The 21776-nt window shown below is 50.3% G+C and overlaps 1 protein-coding gene across 1 annotated transcript; it reads left to right on the top strand.

Annotated features, from left to right (window-relative positions):
- Positions 1-9619: 9619 nt before the first annotated feature.
- Positions 9620-13081, top strand: LOC144785928 (GTP-binding protein Di-Ras2-like). The gene has a single exon (XM_078664798.1). The coding sequence runs from the start codon at positions 11127-11129 to the stop codon at positions 11793-11795; it is 669 nt and encodes a 222-aa protein (XP_078520924.1). The 5' UTR covers positions 9620-11126; the 3' UTR covers positions 11796-13081.
- The last annotated feature ends 8695 nt before the right edge of the window (positions 13082-21776 follow it).

Here is a 21776-nt window from a genome sequence, read left to right as displayed (position 1 = left end):
GACTCACGTCTGAGCATCCCTAGTACACTTAGAGCGGTAATTGCAAACACAACAGTGATGGACAGAATGTGGATCAATGTCACACATTCACCCCAGTCCAAAGATCTGGGCCCAAATCCATCGTTTTTCCACTCCACACCACCCTGGGTTAGACAATGGCGATATGCAAATCAGCGCTGACCCTGTGCCCCATGGGAACAGTCCAGTCCGAACTACAAAAGCCATGTCCTTCCCAGAACGGAAACAAGCATCCAAGGACCGGCCCGGTTTCGAGGTAACACCTCTCATCAGCCCGGCTAGCTTGTCTCCAGTGGTGTGGAGTGCCTGGGACTCACGTCTGAGCATCCCCAGTACACTTAGAGCGGTAATTGCAAACACAACAGTGATGGACAGAATGTGGATCAATGTCACACATTCACCCCAGTCCAAAGATCTGGGCCCAAATCCATCGTTTTTCCACTCCACACCACCCTGGGTTAGACAATGGCGATATGCAAATCAGCGCTGACCCTGTGCCCCATGGGAACAGTCCAGTCCGAACTACAAAAGCCATGTCCTTCCCAGAACGGAAACAAGCATCCAAGGACCGGCCCGGTTTCGAGGTAACACCTCTCATCAGCCCGGCTAGCTTGTCTCCAGTGGTGTGGAGTGCCTGGGACTCACGTCTGAGCATCCCCAGTACACTTAGAGCGGTAATTGCAAACACAACAGTGATGGACAGAATGTGGATCAATGTCACACATTCACCCCAGTCCAAAGATCTGGGCCCAAATCCATCGTTTTTCCACTCCACACCACCCTGGGTTAGACAATGGCGATATGCAAATCAGCGCTGACCCTGTGCCCCATGGGAACAGTCCAGTCCGAACTACAAAAGCCATGTCCTTCCCAGAACGGAAACAAGCATCCAAGGACCGGCCCGGTTTCGAGGTAACACCTCTCATCAGCCCGGCTAGCTTGTCTCCAGTGGTGTGGAGTGCCTGGGACTCACGTCTGAGCATCCCCAGTACACTTAGAGCGGTAATTGCAAACACAACAGTGATGGACAGAATGTGGATCAATGTCACACATTCACCCCAGTCCAAAGATCTGGGCCCAAATCCATCGTTTTTCCACTCCACACCACCCTGGGTTAGACAATGGCGATATGCAAATCAGCGCTGACCCTGTGCCCCATGGGAACAGTCCAGTCCGAACTACAAAAGCCATGTCCTTCCCAGAACGGAAACAAGCATCCAAGGACCGGCCCGGTTTCGAGGTAACACCTCTCATCAGCCCGGCTAGCTTGTCTCCAGTGGTGTGGAGTGCCTGGGACTCACGTCTGAGCATCCCCAGTACACTTAGAGCGGTAATTGCAAACACAACAGTGATGGACAGAATGTGGATCAATGTCACACATTCACCCCAGTCCAAAGATCTGGGCCCAAATCCATCGTTTTTCCACTTCACACCACCCTGGGTTAGACAATGGCGATATGCAAATCAGCGCTGACCCTGTGCCCCATGGGAACAGTCCAGTCCGAACTACAAAAGCCATGTCCTTCCCAGAACGGAAACAAGCATCCAAGGACCGGCCCGGTTTCGAGGTAACACCTCTCATCAGCCCGGCTAGCTTGTCTCCAGTGGTGTGGAGTGCCTGGGACTCACGTCTGAGCATCCCCAGTACACTTAGAGCGGTAATTGCAAACACAACAGTGATGGACAGAATGTGGATCAATGTCACACATTCACCCCAGTCCAAAGATCTGGGCCCAAATCCATCGTTTTTCCACTCCACACCACCCTGGGTTAGACAATGGCGATATGCAAATCAGCGCTGACCCTGTGCCCCATGGGAACAGTCCAGTCCGAACTACAAAAGCCATGTCCTTCCCAGAACGGAAACAAGCATCCAAGGACCGGCTTCGAGGTAACACCTCTCATCAGCCCGGCTAGCTTGTCTCCAGTGGTGTGGAGTGCCTGGGACTCACGTCTGAGCATCCCCAGTACACTTAGAGCGGTAATTGCAAACACAACAGTGATGGACAGAATGTGGATCAATGTCACACATTCACCCCAGTCCAAAGATCTGGGCCCAAATCCATCGTTTTTCCACTCCACACCACCCTGGGTTAGACAATGGCGATATGCAAATCAGCGCTGACCCTGTGCCCCATGGGAACAGTCCAGTCCGAACTACAAAAGCCATGTCCTTCCCAGAACGGAAACAAGCATCCAAGGACCGGCCCGGTTTCGAGGTAACACCTCTCATCAGCCCGGCTAGCTTGTCTCCAGTGGTGTGGAGTGCCTGGGACTCACGTCTGAGCATCCCCAGTACACTTAGAGCGGTAATTGCAAACACAACAGTGATGGACAGAATGTGGATCAATGTCACACATTCACCCCAGTCCAAAGATCTGGGCCCAAATCCATCGTTTTTCCACTCCACACCACCCTGGGTTAGACAATGGCGATATGCAAATCAGCGCTGACCCTGTGCCCCATGGGAACAGTCCAGTCCGAACTACAAAAGCCATGTCCTTCCCAGAACGGAAACAAGCATCCAAGGACTGGCCCGGTTTCGAGGTAACACCTCTCATCAGCCCGGCTAGCTTGTCTCCAGTGGTGTGGAGTGCCTGGGACTCACGTCTGAGCATCCCCAGTACACTTAGAGCGGTAATTGCAAACAGACTGGACTGTTCCCATGGGGCAACAGGGTCAGAGCTGATTTGCATAAAGCCATTATCTGACCCAGGGTGGTGTGGAGTGCAAAAAAACGATGGATTTGGGCCCAGATCTTTTGACTGGGGGAGTGTGTGACATTGATCCACATTCAGTCCATCACTTGTTGTTTTTTGCAATTGCCGCCCTAAGTGCGCTGGGGATGCCCAGACGTGGGTCCCAGGCACTCCACACCACTTGGAGTCAAGCTAGCCGGGCTGAAGAGAGGTGTTACCTCGAAACCGGTCCGGTCCTCGGATGCTTGATTCCGGTCTGGGAAAGATATGGCTGTTGTAGTTTGGACTGGACTGTTCCCATGGGGCAACAGGGTCAGAGCTGATTTGCATAAAGCCATTATCTGACCCAGGGTGGTGTGGAGTGCAAAAAACGATGGATTTGGGCCCAGATCTTTTGACTGGGGGAGTGTGTGACATTGATCCACATTCAGTCCATCACTTGTTGTTTTTTGCAATTGCCGCCCTAAGTGCGCTGGGGATGCCCAGACGTGGGTCCCAGGCACTCCACACCACTTGGAGTCAAGCTAGCCGGGCTGAAGAGAGGTGTTACCTCGAAACCGGTCCAGTCCTCGGATGCTTGATTCCGGTCTGGGAAAGATATGGCTGTTGTAGTTCGGACTGGACTGTTCCCATGGGGCAACAGGGTCAGAGCTGATTTGCATAAAGCCATTATCTGACCCAGGGTGGTGTGGAGTGCAAAAAAACGATGGATTTGGGCCCAGATCTTTTGACTGGGGGAGTGTGTGACATTGATCCACATTCAGTCCATCACTTGTTGTTTTTTGCAATTGCCGCCCTAAGTGCGCTGGGGATGCCCAGACGTGGGTCCCAGGCACTCCACACCACTTGGAGTCAAGCTAGCCGGGCTGAAGAGAGGTGTTACCTCGAAACCGGTCCGGTCCTCGGATGCTTGATTCCGGTCTGGGAAAGATATGGCTGTTGTAGTTCGGACTGGACTGTTCCCATGGGGCAACAGGGTCAGAGCTGATTTGCATAAAGCCATTATCTGACCCAGGGTGGTGTGGAGTGCAAAAAAACGATGGATTTGGGCCCAGATCTTTTGACTGGGGGAGTGTGTGACATTGATCCACATTCAGTCCATCACTTGTTGTTTTTTGCAATTGCCGCCCTAAGTGCGCTGGGGATGCCCAGACGTGGGTCCCAGGCACTCCACACCACTTGGAGTCAAGCTAGCCGGGCTGAAGAGAGGTGTTACCTCGAAACCGGTCCGGTCCTCAGATGCTTGATTCCGGTCTGGGAAAGATATGGCTGTTGTAGTTCGGACTGGACTGTTCCCATGGGGCAACAGGGTCAGAGCTGATTTGCATAAAGCCATTATCTGACCCAGGGTGGTGTGGAGTGCAAAAAAACGATGGATTTGGGCCCAGATCTTTTGACTGGGGGAGTGTGTGACATTGATCCACATTCAGTCCATCACTTGTTGTTTTTTGCAATTGCCGCCCTAAGTGCGCTGGGGATGCCCAGACGTGGGTCCCAGGCACTCCACACCACTTGGAGTCAAGCTAGCCGGGCTGAAGAGAGGTTTTACCTCGAAACCGGTCCGGTCCTCGGATGCTTGATTCCGGTCTGGGAAAGATATGGCTGTTGTAGTTCGGACTGGACTGTTCCCCTGGGGCAACAGGGTCAGAGCTGATTTGCATAAAGCCATTATCTGACCCAGGGTGGTGTGGAGTGCAAAAAAACGATGGATTTGGGCCCAGATCTTTTGACTGGGGGAGTGTGTGACATTGATCCACATTCAGTCCATCACTTGTTGTTTTTTGCAATTGCCGCCCTAAGTGCGCTGGGGATGCCCAGACGTGGGTCCCAGGCACTCCACACCACTTGGAGTCAAGCTAGCCGGGCTGAAGAGAGGTGTTACCTCGAAACCGGTCCGGTCCTCGGATGCTTGATTCCGGTCTGGGAAAGATATGGCTGTTGTAGTTCGGACTGGACTGTTCCCATGGGGCAACAGGGTCAGAGCTGATTTGCATAAAGCCATTATCTGACCCAGGGTGGTGTGGAGTGCAAAAAAACGATGGATTTGGGCCCAGATCTTTTGACTGGGGGAGTGTGTGACATTGATCCACATTCAGTCCATCACTTGTTGTTTTTTGCAATTGCCGCCCTAAGTGCGCTGGGGATGCCCAGACGTGGGTCCCAGGCACTCCACACCACTTGGAGTCAAGCTAGCCGGGCTGAAGAGAGGTGTTACCTCGAAACCGGTCCGGTCCTCGGATGCTTGATTCCGGTCTGGGAAAGATATGGCTGTTGTAGTTCGGACTGGACTGTTCCCATGGGGCAACAGGGTCAGAGCTGATTTGCATAAAGCCATTATCTGACCCAGGGTGGTGTGGAGTGCAAAAAAACGATGGATTTGGGCCCAGATCTTTTGACTGGGGGAGTGTGTGACATTGATCCACATTCAGTCCATCACTTGTTGTTTTTTGCAATTGCCGCCCTAAGTGCGCTGGGGATGCCCAGACGTGGGTCCCAGGCACTCCACACCACTTGGAGTCAAGCTAGCCGGGCTGAAGAGAGGTGTTACCTCGAAACCGGTCCGGTCCTCGGATGCTTGATTCCGGTCTGGGAAAGATATGGCTGTTGTAGTTCGGACTGGACTGTTCCCATGGGGCAACAGGGTCAGAGCTGATTTGCATAAAGCCATTATCTGACCCAGGGTGGTGTGGAGTGCAAAAAAACGATGGATTTGGGCCCAGATCTTTTGACTGGGGGAGTGTGTGACATTGATCCACATTCAGTCCATCACTTGTTGTTTTTTGCAATTGCCGCCCTAAGTGCGCTGGGGATGTCCAGACGTGGGTCCCAGGCACTCCACACCACTTGGAGTCAAGCTAGCCGGGCTGAAGAGAGGTGTTACCTCGAAACCGGTCCGGTCCTCGGATGCTTGATTCCGGTCTGGGAAAGATATGGCTGTTGAAGTTCGGACTGGACTGTTCCCATGGGGCAACAGGGTCAGAGCTGATTTGCATAAAGCCTTTATCTGACCCAGGGTGGTGTGGAGTGCAAAAAAACGATGGATTTGGGCCCAGATCTTTTGACTGGGGGAGTGTGTGACATTGATCCACATTCAGTCCATCACTTGTTGTTTTTTGCAATTGCCGCCCTAAGTGCGCTGGGGATGCCCAGACGTGGGTCCCAGGCACTCCACACCACTTGGAGTCAAGCTAGCCGGGCTGAAGAGAGGTGTTACCTCGAAACCGGTCCGGTCCTCGGATGCTTGATTCCGGTCTGGGAAAGATATGGCTGTTGTAGTTCGGACTGGACTGTTCCCATGGGGCAACAGGGTCAGAGCTGATTTGCATAAAGCCATTATCTGACCCAGGGTGGTGTGGAGTGCAAAAAAACGATGGATTTGGGCCCAGATCTTTTGACTGGGGGAGTGTGTGACATTGATCCACATTCAGTCCATCACTTGTTGTTTTTTGCAATTGCCGCCCTAAGTGCGCTGGGGATGCCCAGACGTGGGTCCCAGGCACTCCACACCACTTGGAGTCAAGCTAGCCGGGCTGAAGAGAGGTGTTACCTCGAAACCGGTCCGGTCCTCGGATGCTTGATTCCGGTCTGGGAAAGATATGGCTGTTGTAGTTCGGACTGGACTGTTCCCATGGGGCAACAGGGTCAGAGCTGATTTGCATAAAGCCATTATCTGACCCAGGGTGGTGTGGAGTGCAAAAAAACGATGGATTTGGGCCCAGATCTTTTGACTGGGGGAGTGTGTGACATTGATCCACATTCAGTCCATCACTTGTTGTTTTTTGCAATTGCCGCCCTAAGTGCGCTGGGGATGCCCAGACGTGGGTCCCAGGCACTCCACACCACTTGGAGTCAAGCTAGCCGGGCTGAAGAGAGGTGTTACCTCGAAACCGGTCCGGTCCTCAGATGCTTGATTCCGGTCTGGGAAAGATATGGCTGTTGTAGTTCGGACTGGACTGTTCCCATGGGGCAACAGGGTCAGAGCTGATTTGCATAAAGCCATTATCTGACCCAGGGTGGTGTGGAGTGCAAAAAAACGATGGATTTGGGCCCAGATCTTTTGACTGGGGGAGTGTGTGACATTGATCCACATTCAGTCCATCACTTGTTGTTTTTTGCAATTGCCGCCCTAAGTGCGCTGGGGATGCCCAGACGTGGGTCCCAGGCACTCCACACCACTTGGAGTCAAGCTAGCCGGGCTGAAGAGAGGTGTTACCTCGAAACCGGTCCGGTCCTCGGGTGCTTGATTCCGGTCTGGGAAAGATATGGCTGTTGTAGTTCGGACTGGACTGTTCCCATGGGGCAACAGGGTCAGAGCTGATTTGCATAAAGCCATTATCTGACCCAGGGTGGTGTGGAGTGCAAAAAAACGATGGATTTGGGCCCAGATCTTTTGACTGGGGGAGTGTGTGACATTGATCCACATTCAGTCCATCACTTGTTGTTTTTTGCAATTGCCGCCCTAAGTGCGCTGGGGATGCCCAGACGTGGGTCCCAGGCACTCCACACCACTTGGAGTCAAGCTAGCCGGGCTGAAGAGAGGTGTTACCTCGAAACCGGTCCGGTCCTCGGATGCTTGATTCCGGTCTGGGAAAGATATGGCTGTTGTAGTTCGGACTGGACTGTTCCCATGGGGCAACAGGGTCAGAGCTGATTTGCATAAAGCCATTATCTGACCCAGGGTGGTGTGGAGTGCAAAAAAACGATGGATTTGGGCCCAGATCTTTTGACTGGGGGAGTGTGTGACATTGATCCACATTCAGTCCATCACTTGTTGTTTTTTGCAATTGCCGCCCTAAGTGCGCTGGGGATGCCCAGACGTGGGTCCCAGGCACTCCACACCACTTGGAGTCAAGCTAGCCGGGCTGAAGAGAGGTGTTACCTCGAAACCGGTCCGGTCCTCGGATGCTTGATTCCGGTCTGGGAAAGATATGGCTGTTGTAGTTCGGACTGGACTGTTCCCATGGGGCAACAGGGTCAGAGCTGATTTGCATAAAGCCATTATCTGACCCAGGGTGGTGTGGAGTGCAAAAAAACGATGGATTTGGGCCCAGATCTTTTGACTGGGGGAGTGTGTGACATTGATCCACATTCAGTCCATCACTTGTTGTTTTTTGCAATTGCCGCCCTAAGTGCGCTGGGGATGCCCAGACGTGGGTCCCAGGCACTCCACACCACTTGGAGTCAAGCTAGCCGGGCTGAAGAGAGGTGTTACCTCGAAACCGGTCCGGTCCTCGGATGCTTGATTCCGGTCTGGGAAAGATATGGCTGTTGTAGTTTGGACTGGACTGTTCCCATGGGGCAACAGGGTCAGAGCTGATTTGCATAAAGCCATTATCTGACCCAGGGTGGTGTGGAGTGCAAAAAACGATGGATTTGGGCCCAGATCTTTTGACTGGGGGAGTGTGTGACATTGATCCACATTCAGTCCATCACTTGTTGTTTTTTGCAATTGCCGCCCTAAGTGCGCTGGGGATGCCCAGACGTGGGTCCCAGGCACTCCACACCACTTGGAGTCAAGCTAGCCGGGCTGAAGAGAGGTGTTACCTCGAAACCGGTCCAGTCCTCGGATGCTTGATTCCGGTCTGGGAAAGATATGGCTGTTGTAGTTCGGACTGGACTGTTCCCATGGGGCAACAGGGTCAGAGCTGATTTGCATAAAGCCATTATCTGACCCAGGGTGGTGTGGAGTGCAAAAAAACGATGGATTTGGGCCCAGATCTTTTGACTGGGGGAGTGTGTGACATTGATCCACATTCAGTCCATCACTTGTTGTTTTTTGCACTAGCGGCTAGAAGTGCCAACTTTGGAAATTAGGAACCAGGTTCGGATCTGCATTGGCTCATTATTCTGTGATTCTAGTGAAAAAATGTGAACAGTGGACGACACTTAATTGTCAACACTGGCGCTTATGACAGTCTGCCACCTGGTGGCGCTGTTTGTGTAACACAGACTCGAGCACAACAACAGTAGTTTATTAATTCAATCTACCTTAAAATGGCTATCACCTGCCTTCCAAGCCATTCCTACACATTTGGGGGCCTGGAATAGTCTGAATTGTCACACTTGTAGGGTTTGTGTTAGCTGTTGTGTTGTTTCTGTCAGGAGGAATGGGCTGCTGCAAACTGCAGTGGCCTCCTGAGGAGAGCCCCTGCACTTGCTTTTTCACAAATTAACCACTGTGTGATTCCTGGCGAATCAGTTAGGCTGAAGGCTTAAGAAAGGCTTAACAAAAAAGTGTAACATCTTGTTCTGAAGTAAAGCGCTCTTATGCAATTGGGCCAAGTTTGAGCTGTGGAAAACTGTCAACGAAAAAGGCGACGACAATGTGGGGATGAAGGGCTGATGACTTAAATGAGGGGGCAATTATGAAAGATGGTAGGTGAGGGAGGTGGAGAAAAGAAAGGGAGAGACCAGTAAGTGCTTTGCCCCTGTGCTCGCGTGAGCTGACAAAACCCACGTGGAAAGGATGGAGAAAGGGGTGAGGGGCGGGAGGTATAGAGAGGGGTGAACGGGAGCTGAAAAGATGACAAGACACTTTGGAAAAATGTAGGGGCGGGGAAATGGGTAAGGTAGGAAAGGATAAGAGTGAGGTGAGAATAATGGCGAATTGCAATTTTACGAGAACAGGCAGGAAAAAAGTAGGGGGGAGTTGATGAGGGCAGTGATGACGGCAATGCGGAGTAAAATGGGCCGTACGGTGCGACGGGAAAAGGAGTGGAGTAAGGTGATGAAAGAGGTGCACGAGCCGAGGACAGACGAGCGAAGCGCAGCATCGCCTACCTCCGCGCCAACCAATCCCAGGGCAGGGTGTCACCCGCTGGCACCGGATTGGACAGAGCTAGGAGCCCGCAGCGTACAAAGCCAGCGGCGCAGGAGGCAGAGCGGCGTGGTCACTGCTCGAAGTTTACACGAGTGACGCGAACTTCACGAGCGGAGAAAACAGAAGCTGCTTAACCGGCATCTGTAAGGAGAACAGAGCCTGCAGCTCCGGGATCAGAAGGTGCAAAGTCTGCACAGACTGAAGCATCTGCACCAGGGGGGGCAACATATGCACAGACTGAAGCCCCTCAACCAGGAGGTGCAACATCTGCAAAGACCAGGAGGTGCAACATCTGCAAAGACTGAAGCCCCTGAACCAGGAGGTGCAACATCTGCACAGACTGAAACAGATGAACCAGGAGGGGCAACATCTGTGTAAGTGTAGCACCTGAACCAGGGGGTGCAACATCTGCAAAGACTGAAGCCCCTGAACCAGGAGGTGCAACATCTGCACAGACTGAAACAGCTGAACCAGGAGGGGCAACATCTGTGTAAGGGAAGCACCTGAACCAGGGGGTGCAACATCAGCAAAGACTGAAGCCCCTGAACCAGGAGGTGCAACATCTGCAAAGACTGAAGCCCCTGAACCAGGAGGTGCAACATCTGCACAGACTGAAGCCCCTGAACCAGGAGGGGCAACATCTGCACAGACTGAAGCAGCTGAACCTGGAGGGGCAACATCTGTGTAAGTGAAGCACCTGAACCAGGGGGTGCAACATCTGCACAGACTGAAGCAGCTGAACCAGGAGGGGCAACATCTGTGTAAGGGAAGCACCTGAACCAGGGGGTGCAACATCTGCACAGGTCCTGTAGCAACTCCTCTAAGGTCGGCACAACGAATGAACAGGTCCTGAAGCGCTGGAGACCGAGGCTCCCTCGCGCGCACAGACCCAGCAGCAGTTTAACCAGACTCTGCAGACTCTGCAGCACGTGGACCAACTTCTGCACAGACCAACGCTGCGCAGCGCCCCTGCTACAGCGACCTGCAGCACCCGAACCCGGAGTGCAGGGCTGCAGCACCTGAAGTAGTTAACATCTGCGCAGAGAACGGCTCGTGCACCCTTAGTGCCAGAGGGGTCAACATCTGCACAGACCCTGCAGAGTCCACCTCTTCGTGCAGGAACACATCACCCAGAGGGTGGGACCTCTGCTTGCACGCGTGCAGCACCCAAGTTTCTAACGCTAACCCCTGAAGAGACATAGCACCACTTGAACATCTGCAGAGAGGGCGCAGCACAGAGTGTCACGCATCTTCACAGAGACCCTTGTTCACCAGAAACAGGCTCTCTGACCAACTGATCCAGAGTGACCCACAGCAGAGAACCCACGCCTTGGGTTCAACAACTGCACTCAAAACACCCCCTGCACCAGCAGAACATCTGGAGAGAGGGTGCAGCATCAGAGTGTCACGCATCTTCACAGAGACCCTTCTTCACTAGAAACAGGCTCTCTGACCAACTGATCCAGAGTGACCCACACCAGAGAACCCACGCCTTGGGTTCAACAACTACACTCAAAACACCCCCTGCACCAGCAGAACTTCTGCACGAGGGACCCGGGCCAGAGGGTCCACCCTCCCCAGAGCGCGCCATGGCCCCGTCCCACAAGCACTGCGAGGACCCCGAGCCCCCCACCGTGCGCCTGGTCTTCCTGGGGGCGGCCGGCGTGGGCAAGACGGCCCTGATCCAGCGCTTCCTGACCGGCCGCTTCGAGAGCCGCCACCGGCGCACGGTGGAGGAGCTGCACGGCCTGGAGTGCGCCCTGGGCCCCCGCCCCGTGCGCCTGGAGGTGCTGGACACCAGCGGCAGCTACTCCTTCCCGGCCATGCGCAAGCTGAGCATCCGGCGCGCCCACGCCGTGGCGCTGGTCTTCTCGCTGGCCGAGCCCGGCTCCTTCCAGGAGGCGCAGCGCCTGCGCGCAGAGGTGGCCGAGCTGCGCGCCCACGACCGCCCGCCGCTGCCCGTCATGGTGGTGGGCAACAAGGCCGACCTCTTCCCCGGCGGCCTGAGCCGCCTGCAGCCGCCGCTGGCCGAGCACCTGGCCGCCACCGCCGAGCTGGAGTGGGGCTGCAGCTACCTGGAGACCTCGGCCAAGCAGGACTACAACGTGCAGCGCCTCTTCCAGGACCTGCTGCTGCAGGTGCAGCTGCCCAGCCCGAGCGCGGCGGCGCTGCGCCTGAGGAGGTGGACGGATGGGCAGGCGCGCCCGGGGCCGCAGGGGCACGCGGGCGGCAAGCGCTCCAGCTGCAGCGTCCAGTGAGGGGGCCGGACCTTGGAGCAGATGTGGGCTGCAGCGTCCAGAGAAGGGACCTGTGCCAAGAAGAGACCAGATCTGCAGGGCTGCAGTGCCTCGTGCTGGGCATAGAGGGCGCTCTACGCCAACCCATGACATTCCTGCCAACTTGCCACATGGACTGGCCACTTGAACTGATCCTCAGCCAGTCTCTTTATATATCTGTGAAAATCGAATTGAAGAAAGCTGGAACTATTTGCACTAACTTTCTCTCCTACGATGAACGTGCAAGTCCTGCCGTAGAGTAATTGGGTGAAAACCAAGTCTGACTCAGGGGCACCTTTAGGACATGATGACAGCTGGCCTCTGTGCCGCACTGGACTAAGGACAGACAATACATTTTGCCCTGGCTCCTAAATGTGGCCACAGGAATCCAAAGTGACCCACTGTGGCCCTTGATTACCCCAAAAGGAACTTTAATGCATGTGAATGCCCAGAGACTATGAACTGACCATAGAGTAAGCGCAGACACTGGCAGCTTCATTCGCAAGAGCTCGTGCACACCTCGTCTGCAGGGACATATCATTGCAATGGTTAATGCCAATGCAGGGATAATGCAGATAGTTCCAATGACTGATGCACATGTAACAGCAGAGGCTCCAAGGGTTGCAGGACTTCATGTACACGTTGAAATGGCTGATGTACACGGCATAATCACTGATGCACATTTGCTGCTGATGTTAATGCACACATTTATGTATTGGTTAATGCACATATAAATGCTGATGCATATATTACAATGGTTAGCTCCCTTATAGCTGACACGGTGGATTCACGCATGCGTGCAACGGATAATGAACTGTATAATGCAAAGCCTTTGCACACTAGTATTAACCCACAGTTTGAGGTATGTGCCAAGGTACTTATCAAACCCATGTGCACTGTATATTGTTGCACACACTAAGGTCAATCCTGCTCCTCAGTATTTAGGGCGCACGTGCACACGACAATCCGCTGCACACCCAGAATGTATTATTGCACACTTTGGATGTATCACTATGTACCACTGACTACACAACTCCGCGATCAGGGTTGTGATTTCACACACACACAAGTAGGCATCTACTCGTTCTCCAGACTCGAGTGTTCTATTATCAGTTCTTTAATGTGTTTCATGTATTTGGGGATGTAACATTCTTTTATAATTTTTGCAATATTTGTATTTTTACCTCTTCTGTGCAATATTTGTATTTGTACCTCTCTTCTGTTATATGTTCAGCAGGCTGCATATTTTCTAATAAATAAACAGTGAAATAAAAGGTCTGTTATTTCCAACGGCGGGCGTTTAGGCTGGCATGTTTGGTGCCACTGGCTGTGGGCTCGTTTTTACCACAGCACCCCCTGGGAGGAGGGAGACGCATTGCACCCCTACAGAGCATAGGAGGATCAGATAAAGCCCTATGAGCAGGCGCAGAGACGTATGAGAGATTATTGGGGAGAAAAGGCGTTTCAACCCAAGTGCCACCAGTGTGCGTGCTGCAGACACTCAGAGCTGGTGATGAGTCGTGATGGGTGGTGAGTGAGACAACACACGGTGGCGGTGCGTGCACTCACTAGATTGAAGAATTTACCAACGTACACAGAACTGTTAGGTCCGTCAGGGTCAGGCAGTAGTGTACACCTGGTGTCAATTAAGGTGAGTCCAGTGAAACTAAACTAATGATCGAATGCACACCCCTTTAGTTAAACCTATCAACAATTGATAAAAGTACTAAATGGCAAAGACAAGGCGCGCACCTTGACAGGCGCCCTGTCCCAGCAGCACACAGGTTGAATACGTGAACAGCACGTGCAGCTGGTGCGCCCTCGCGCCTAGAATCAAGCTGCACAGCTGGTGAGGCAAAAGACGATGACATCAAAGTATCCTTCGAGCATCCAGCAATCACCCGATATTCCAAAGTAATCCATATTAAACGAAGTTCATCAAAATTCACACGGAGGCAAAGTGGTTCCACATTTTTAATGTTGAAGAATCGCCCATCCAGGCTTTTTTTTCTGGAACATTTCGAAATTCAGGTTTAATCCTGGGTAGCCTAGCCTTCGTCGGGGGGAGCTGTGGAGGAGAAAGGAAGCTCCCCAGCAATCACCAGTGTCATCTAATCATCATGAATTAAAACATGAAAAAAACTTTATACCTAACAATCCATAAAATAAATACGCATCACCAAGTCATGCTGCAAACTGCTGCTCAGCACAATCCAAACTCCATTTAAACTAACATTTAGTGGCAGAAAACAACTATACAGTTTTGCATCGTAAGTAACTGCAGGCTCCGTGCTGTGAAGTACCCAGGGTTAGGTGCAATAAATGAGTGACTGCAGGCTCCATGCTGTGATTACCTAGGGTTAGGTGCAATAAATGAGTGACTGCAGGCTCCCTGCTGTGATTACCTAGGGTTAGGTGCAATAAATGAGTGACTGCAGGCTCCCTGCTGTGATTACCTAGGGTTAGGTGCAATAAATGAGTGACTGCAGGCTCCATGCTGTGATTACCTAGGGTTAGGTGCAATAAATGAGTGACTGCAGGCTCCCTGCTGTGATTACCTAGGGTTAGGTGCAATAAACGAGTGACTGCAGGCTCCATGCTGTGAAGTACCCAGGGTTAGGTGCAATAAACGAGTGACTGCAGGCTCCGTGCTGTGAAGTACCCGGGGTTAGGTGCAATAAATGAGTGACTGCAGGCTCTGTGCTGTGAAGTACCCAGGGTTAGGTGCAATAAATGAGTGACTGCAGGCTCCGTGCTGTGAAGTACCCAGGGTTAGGTGCAATAAACGAGTGACTGCAGGCTCCGTGCTGTGAAGTACCCAGGGTTAGGTGCAATAAACGAGTGACTGCAGGCTCCGTGCTGTGAAGTACCCGGGGTTAGGTGCAATAAATGAGTGACTGCAGGCTCCGTGCTGTGAAGTACCCAGGGTTAGGTGCAATAAATGAGTGACTGCAGGCTCCCTGCTGTGATTACCTAGGGTTAGGTGCAATAAACGAGTGACTGCAGGCTCCATGCTGTGATTACCTAGGGTTAGGTGCAATAAATGAGTGACTGCAGGCTCCCTGCTGTGATTACCTAGGGTTAGGTGCAATAAACGAGTGACTGCAGGCTCCATGCTGTGATTACCTAGGGTTAGGTGCAATAAATGAGTGACTGCAGGCTCCCTGCTGTGATTACCTAGGGTTAGGTGCAATAAATGAGTGACTGCAGGCTCCCTGCTGTGATTACCTAGGGTTAGGTGCAATAAACGAGTGACTGCAGGCTCCCTGCTGTGATTACCTAGGGTTAGGTGCAATAAATGAGTGACTGCAGGCTCCCTGCTGTGATTACCTAGGGTTAGGTGCAATAAACGAGTGACTGCAGGCTCCATGCTGTGATTACCTAGGGTTAGGTGCAATAAATGAGTGACTGCAGGCTCCCTGCTGTGATTACCTAGGGTTAGGTGCAATAAACGAGTGACTGCAGGCTCCATGCTGTGATTACCTAGGGTTAGGTGCAATAAATGAGTGACTGCAGGCTCCCTGCTGTGATTACCTAGGGTTAGGTGCAATAAATGAGTGACTGCAGGCTCCCTGCTGTGATTACCTAGGGTTAGGTGCAATAAACGAGTGACTGCAGGCTCCATGCTGTGATTACCTAGGGTTAGGTGCAATAAATGAGTGACTGCAGGCTCCCTGCTGTGATTACCTAGGGTTAGGTGCAATAAATGAGTGACTGCAGGCTCCCTGCTGTGATTACCTAGGGTTAGGTGCAATAAACGAGTGACTGCAGGCTCCATGCTGTGATTACCTAGGGTTAGGTGCAATAAATGAGTGACTGCAGGCTCCCTGCTGTGATTACCTAGGGTTAGGTGCAATAAATGAGTGACTGCAGGCTCCCTGCTGTGATTACCTAGGGTTAGGTGCAATAAATGAGTGACTGCAGGCTCCCTGCTGTGATTACCTAGGGTTAGGTGCAATAAACGAGTGACTGCAGGCTCCATGCTGTGATTACCTAGGGTTAGGTGCAATAAATGAGTGACTGCAGGCTCCCTGCTGTGATTACCTAGGGTTAGGTGCAATAAATGAGTGACTGCAGGCTCCCTGCTGTGATTACCTAGGGTTAGGTGCAATAAACGAGTGACTGCAGGCTCCATGCTGTGATTACCTAGGGTTAGGTGCAATAAATGAGTGACTGCAGGCTCCCTGCTGTGATTACCTAGGGTTAGGTGCAATAAATGAGTGACTGCAGGCTCCCTGCTGTGATTACCTAGGGTTAGGTGCAATAAATGAGTGACTGCAGGCTCCCTGCTGTGATTACCTAGGGTTAGGTGCAATAAATGAGTGACTGCAGGCTCCGTGCTGTGAAGTACCCGGGGTTAGGTGCAATAAATGAGTGACTGCAGGCTCCGTGCTGTGAAGTACCCAGGGTTAGGTGCAATAAATGAGTGACTGCAGGCTCCATGCTGTGATTACCTAGGGTTAGGTGCAATAAATGAGTGACTGCAGGCTCCCTGCTGTGATTACCTAGGGTTAGGTGCAATAAACGAGTGACTGCAGGCTCCATGCTGTGATTACCTAGGGTTAGGTGCAATAAATGAGTGACTGCAGGCTCCCTGCTGTGATTACCTAGGGTTAGGTGCAATAAATGAGTGACTGCAGGCTCCCTGCTGTGATTACCTAGGGTTAGGTGCAATAAATGAGTGACTGCAGGCTCCATGCTGTGATTACCTAGGGTTAGGTGCAATAAATGAGTGACTGCAGGCTCCCTGCTGTGATTACCTAGGGTTAGGTGCAATAAATGAGTGACTGCAGGCTCCCTGCTGTGATTACCTAGGGTTAGGTGCAATAAATGAGTGACTGCAGGCTCCATGCTGTGATTACCTAGGGTTAGGTGCAATAAATGAGTGACTGCAGGCTCCCTGCTGTGATTACCTAGGGTTAGGTGCAATAAATGAGTGACTGCAGGCTCCATGCTGTGATTACCTAGGGTTAGGTGCAATAAATGAGTGACTGCAGGCTCCATGCTGTGATTACCTAGGGTTAGGTGCAATAAATGAGTGACTGCAGGCTCCATGCTGTGATTACCTAGGGTTAGGTGCAATAAATGAGTGACTGCAGGCTCCCTGCTGTGATTACCTAGGGTTAGGTGCAATAAATGAGTGACTGCAGGCTCCATGCTGTGATTACCTAGGGTTAGGTGCAATAAATGAGTGACTGCAGGCTCCATGCTGTGATTACCTAGGGTTAGGTGCAATAAATGAGTGACTGCAGGCTCCATGCTGTGATTACCTAAGGTTAGGTGCAATAAATGAGTGACTGCAGGCTCCCTGCTGTGATTACCCAGGGTTAGGTGCAATAAACGAGTGACAGCAGGGTCCGTGCTGTGGAGTACCCGGGGTTAGGTGCAATAAACGAGTGACTGCAGGCTCCGTGCTGTGAAGTACCCGGGGTTAGGTGCAATAAATGAGTGACTGCAGGCTCCGTGCTGTGAAGTAGCCGGGGTTAGGTGCAATAAATGAGTGACTGCAGGCTCCGTGCTGTGAAGTACCCGGGGTTAGGTGCAATAAATGAGTGACTGCAGGCATCGTGCTGTGAAGTACCCAGGGTTAGGTGCAATGAATGAGTGACTGCAGGCTCCCTGCTGTGAAGTACCCGGGGTTAGGTGCAATAAATGAGTGACTGCAGGCTTCGTGCTGTGAAGTACCCGGGGTGAGGTGCGATAAATGAGTGACTGCAGACTCTGTGCTGTCAAGCACCAGAGGTGAGATGCGATAAATGAATGACTGCAGGCTCCGTGCTGTCAAGCACCCGAGGTGAGGTGCGATAAATGAGTGACTGCAGGCTCCCTGCTGTCAAGCACTCGAGGTGAGGTGCGATCAATGAGTGACTGCAGGCCCTTGCTGTCAAGCACCCGAGGTTAGGTGCGATAAATGAGTGACTGCAGCCTCCGTGCTGTCAAGCACCCATGGTGAGGTGCGATAAATGAGTGACTGCAGGCTCAGTGCTGTCAAGCACCCGAGGTGAGGTGCAGTACACGAGTGACAGAAGCCTTCGTGCTGTCAAGCACCTGAGGTGAGGCACACAAATTGCAATTTGCCTAGGCTTGTAAATACAAACCCAACCCTTTGCGCCTGGCTTGCGTTAGAAAAGTAACGAGAATCCAATGCAAAATCTTCATAAATCTGGGCAACAATGAGCTCTCACAGGCACAAACAGTAACGGCCAGGAGCTGCAACCTGAGTCAATTATCTGTGCCAGCGCAGACTGGGTCTCTACACTTATTTTTAGGCTCTTTGCGCATATGTTAGCCTGAAAATATATGAGTTGAAGCATGTTTTGCTGAAAGCAGAACGTGAACACAGGTAATTACTGCCCTGCCATTGACTATGAGATTTTTTAATTTAATTTATGGTCTAAATATGCCAAAGAAAGCTCACAGACCCTTTCTGTGCTGGCACAGCGCAGAAGACAGCATTGTGGTAACACCCTGCTCATGCCAGTACAGTCTGGAGATTGACGGTACAGATCCCTTCCCAGGGATTACAAGGGGGGCAGACAGTGCTTAACCTGTACAAAAATTAACTGACTGGGCTCTCATCAGCAGGCCACTGCAGCATGCACCACACATTGTCTCTGCCAATGCTCCCAATGAGAGTAACAAAACTACTGACCATCACACTCCAACATTTGTGACAATTCAGACTACTTCAGGCCCCCAAAGCTATAAGAATGGTTTGGGCTGCAGGTTATAGTAATTTTTAATGTATATTAAATTAATAATTAACGTTTCTTGTGCTCATCTCATAATTAGCCAGAAAGTGCCACCTTGTGGTAGACTGTCACAAGCGCCCGTGTTGACAATTAAGTGCTCGTGCCGAGCACCGGAAACCACCATCTCAAATTAAGCATTTGGGGCAGAATATTAGGGCGAGCCAAGCCCTAGCCAAGAGATGAGGGGTGTGACTTGTTCCTAACAGCCAAACCACGAGCCGAGCCACCAAAGTATTTGACATTTAAATCATGTAAGAAGCACCATGTAAACATGTGATAAAGACTCTCTGACTTTCAAAAATGTGTATTTCTTTCAGAATTTAGAAGTATTTCTGCAGTTGTCACATCACTGCCTTAATTGCCCCGAGGTAACCTAAAGGCTACAGCCACCTCTTTAATACCCCTCTAGGGACTCTTCAATAGATGGAGTAATACTTATTAAAAATGAGTATTCAAAACCCCTGCAGATTGACGAGACATTCCAAGCACCAAGAGTCGAGTCAGTTGCCTTATGCCCCCTTATGTAAGGCCAATCCTATTATAATAATTTAAGCAAGTTTATAATACAGTGAACAACGTACAGGAGAGGCTAATGTGCAATGCTCACCCGGAACCAAATCCGGTGATCAAGGAAAACAAGGCATGGTGAAATAAAGTAATTTTTAAAAGGCTCACACAATTTGGTCAGGTGGTGATTTGATTCCATGTTTCCTGGTTATACACTGTGCAATTCAGCCACTAGATTGGTATCTCATTCACTCTCCTATTTAACTCCCAAGGATAATGCTTTGTGTTTGCGAAGCTAAATAATCACAGCATTTAAATAAATACACTTATCACATGAAAAAGGGAAATAAAGTGAGAAATAAAAAAATCTAATGATCTTGCCCAATGTCACATGATCAACAAAATGCCACCAACAAGGTTTCCGGAAGGACCCTTTGATGAGATCCATTTGGGCTCTGAACCTATTGTGATATCGCTCAAAAATGGCCCCTTTTAAATCAATTTGACACGAGAAGTCTTTCTAAATAAAATTAAGTACACGATAAAGGAAGACTTTATACTCTCTTCACTCAAATTGTATGTTAATATCAGTGGCTTCACATGACTCAACAAAGACAGTGGTTTCAGGAGAGGCTCAACACCCGCACCTGAGCTGCGGGGTGCTGTGATTAGAAATAACTTATGGATTTAAAAGCACCTGCTGCAGAGTTCCTTGCTTGTCCAGCAGTTTTCAGACAACAATAAAAATGTCAAGATGGCTCTGGTGATTAATGCTCCTGCTGGAGAGAGATTGGAGTTTGTCTATAGGAAGATTTGACACATCGTAAAGTAGCAAAAGGTTAATATTCCAGCTGCAAAGAACATGTAAAATGAACATCACCAAACTGTATTTTATGTGGATAGAACAGTGGGCTACTGCTTTTGTCACAGAGATTTTTTTTCTTTTTTTTTTTAGTCCTCATATGCAACCTTTGAGGGAAAAGGGAGATTTTTGTGTTGCTTTCAGTTCATAAATTACAATCCTATTATAGCAAAGTGACCTGTGAACTGTCGTCAAACAGCTGCCCGCAAACTGCTTGGCACAGGTTATAACGTTATGTTTTCCCCAATTCTTTCATTTGGCTAATGTTGCTAAAAGGGTTGGTTCAGTAGAAATTATTAGAAAAGCCAACCCCAACCACTGTGATACGTTTTAAATCCTGAGTTTGTGCATTCCCTCCAGTTTCTGTGTGGTAGGTTAAGGTAATAGGCATTGGATGTGATCTTTAGTGGGAGGTGGATATATGAATTAATGCATTGGTTGGCGGTACTAATAGATGAGCTACAGGAAAATATGTATTGTTAGGTTGCAGGGAATGACTTTTAACAGAAAAGTTGTGATCTTTGAAAGGTGTGAACAATGTACATAGATCAGCTAATAGGGATTGTGGGACCATGCATCTGACCTGGAGCAGGTTGTGCTCGGAGGCAGGAGGTATACAGAGGGTGTGAAGGAAGGAGGGTCATTTGAAAGAAAAAGGAGAGATGACAATCGGAAGTTTTAAATTAAATTAAATTAAATTAAATTAAAGTCAGTTTTGATTCAGGGCTGGAAGGAATATTGAAGAGAGTTTTTGAGACAGCATGCTGAAGCAAGTGCCTTAACTCAGAGAGACATTTTAAAATGGAGTCTCGTGACCTATTAAGACAGAACAGATTTATTGTTTATTATTCTGAAAATTCCTATTATTTTAGAATTTGCAACGAAGTTATTCGCTTTCTGTATATACCGGATTAGGTATTCAAAGCCTGGTCTGGTATTTCTTTCCAAGAAAATCTTCTGTTTTCGTAGAAATGGCTCTTCCTCATTCTGGCAATTGCCTAAAATCGAGTTTCATCAGCCAGGTTTCATCGGGCTGTTTTTCTCCAGTTTTGGAATTTGCCAAAGCGAGGCTCGCCCACAGTAGTGGGTATTTTTGCAGCTTCATTTTGAAATCTGCAAGCTCTGCCTTGCATCCATAAAGCGGAGCGGCACGACCCCCATGTATATAGAGAAGCAAAAACTCCAACTCGGTGCAGACATGCAGCACCCATATTTAATGAAACATGACAAATGAATGTGGTTTACATATCTGCCAAGTGGCCCCATGCCACGCCTAACACTATCAGCAGTGCTTTAAATGGGACGGTACTGTACGGTATTGAGTACCGGCACTTTTTTATTTTGAAAGGGAGAGTACCGGCACTTCTCAAGAGTGACGTAATACTTTTAATTGGAGAGTACCGGCACTTCTCAAGAGTGACGTAATACTTTTAATTGGAGAGTACCAGCACTTCTCAGAAACAAGCAGGTACTCTGGTAAAAAGTACCTGCACTTCTATTTTTCCATTTCATGCACTGACTATCAGCCAGTCTGGTTTCTTCAGCCAACTACATTGTGCATTCAGGTACTTGAAGTTTTGCCCCTAAAATTGTAAGCTTTGCTGTCTGCTGATAATCTTGTCAGGCTCCCATTCCGACAATATTTAGCCAGAGCATGGACCCAGGGATAGGATGGTTTTAACCATCTTGCATGCGTCATATTTTCCCAAAAACCTTACTAAAGTGCATACAAGCATACATGCATACAATACATGGGCTTTCGGCCAGTCCTCTTCCCTCATTGGTCTATTCAGGTGTCATTAACACTTTGCTCCTCCCATCCAGCACAGCATACGTCATGGG

The sequence above is a fragment of the Lissotriton helveticus genome, chromosome 10 (genome assembly GCF_964261635.1).
Source record: "Lissotriton helveticus chromosome 10, aLisHel1.1, whole genome shotgun sequence".
Taxonomy (NCBI): domain Eukaryota; kingdom Metazoa; phylum Chordata; class Amphibia; order Caudata; family Salamandridae; genus Lissotriton; species Lissotriton helveticus.
Note: the sequence above shows the minus strand (reverse complement) of the source record. Positions and strands in the feature narration are given on the sequence as shown.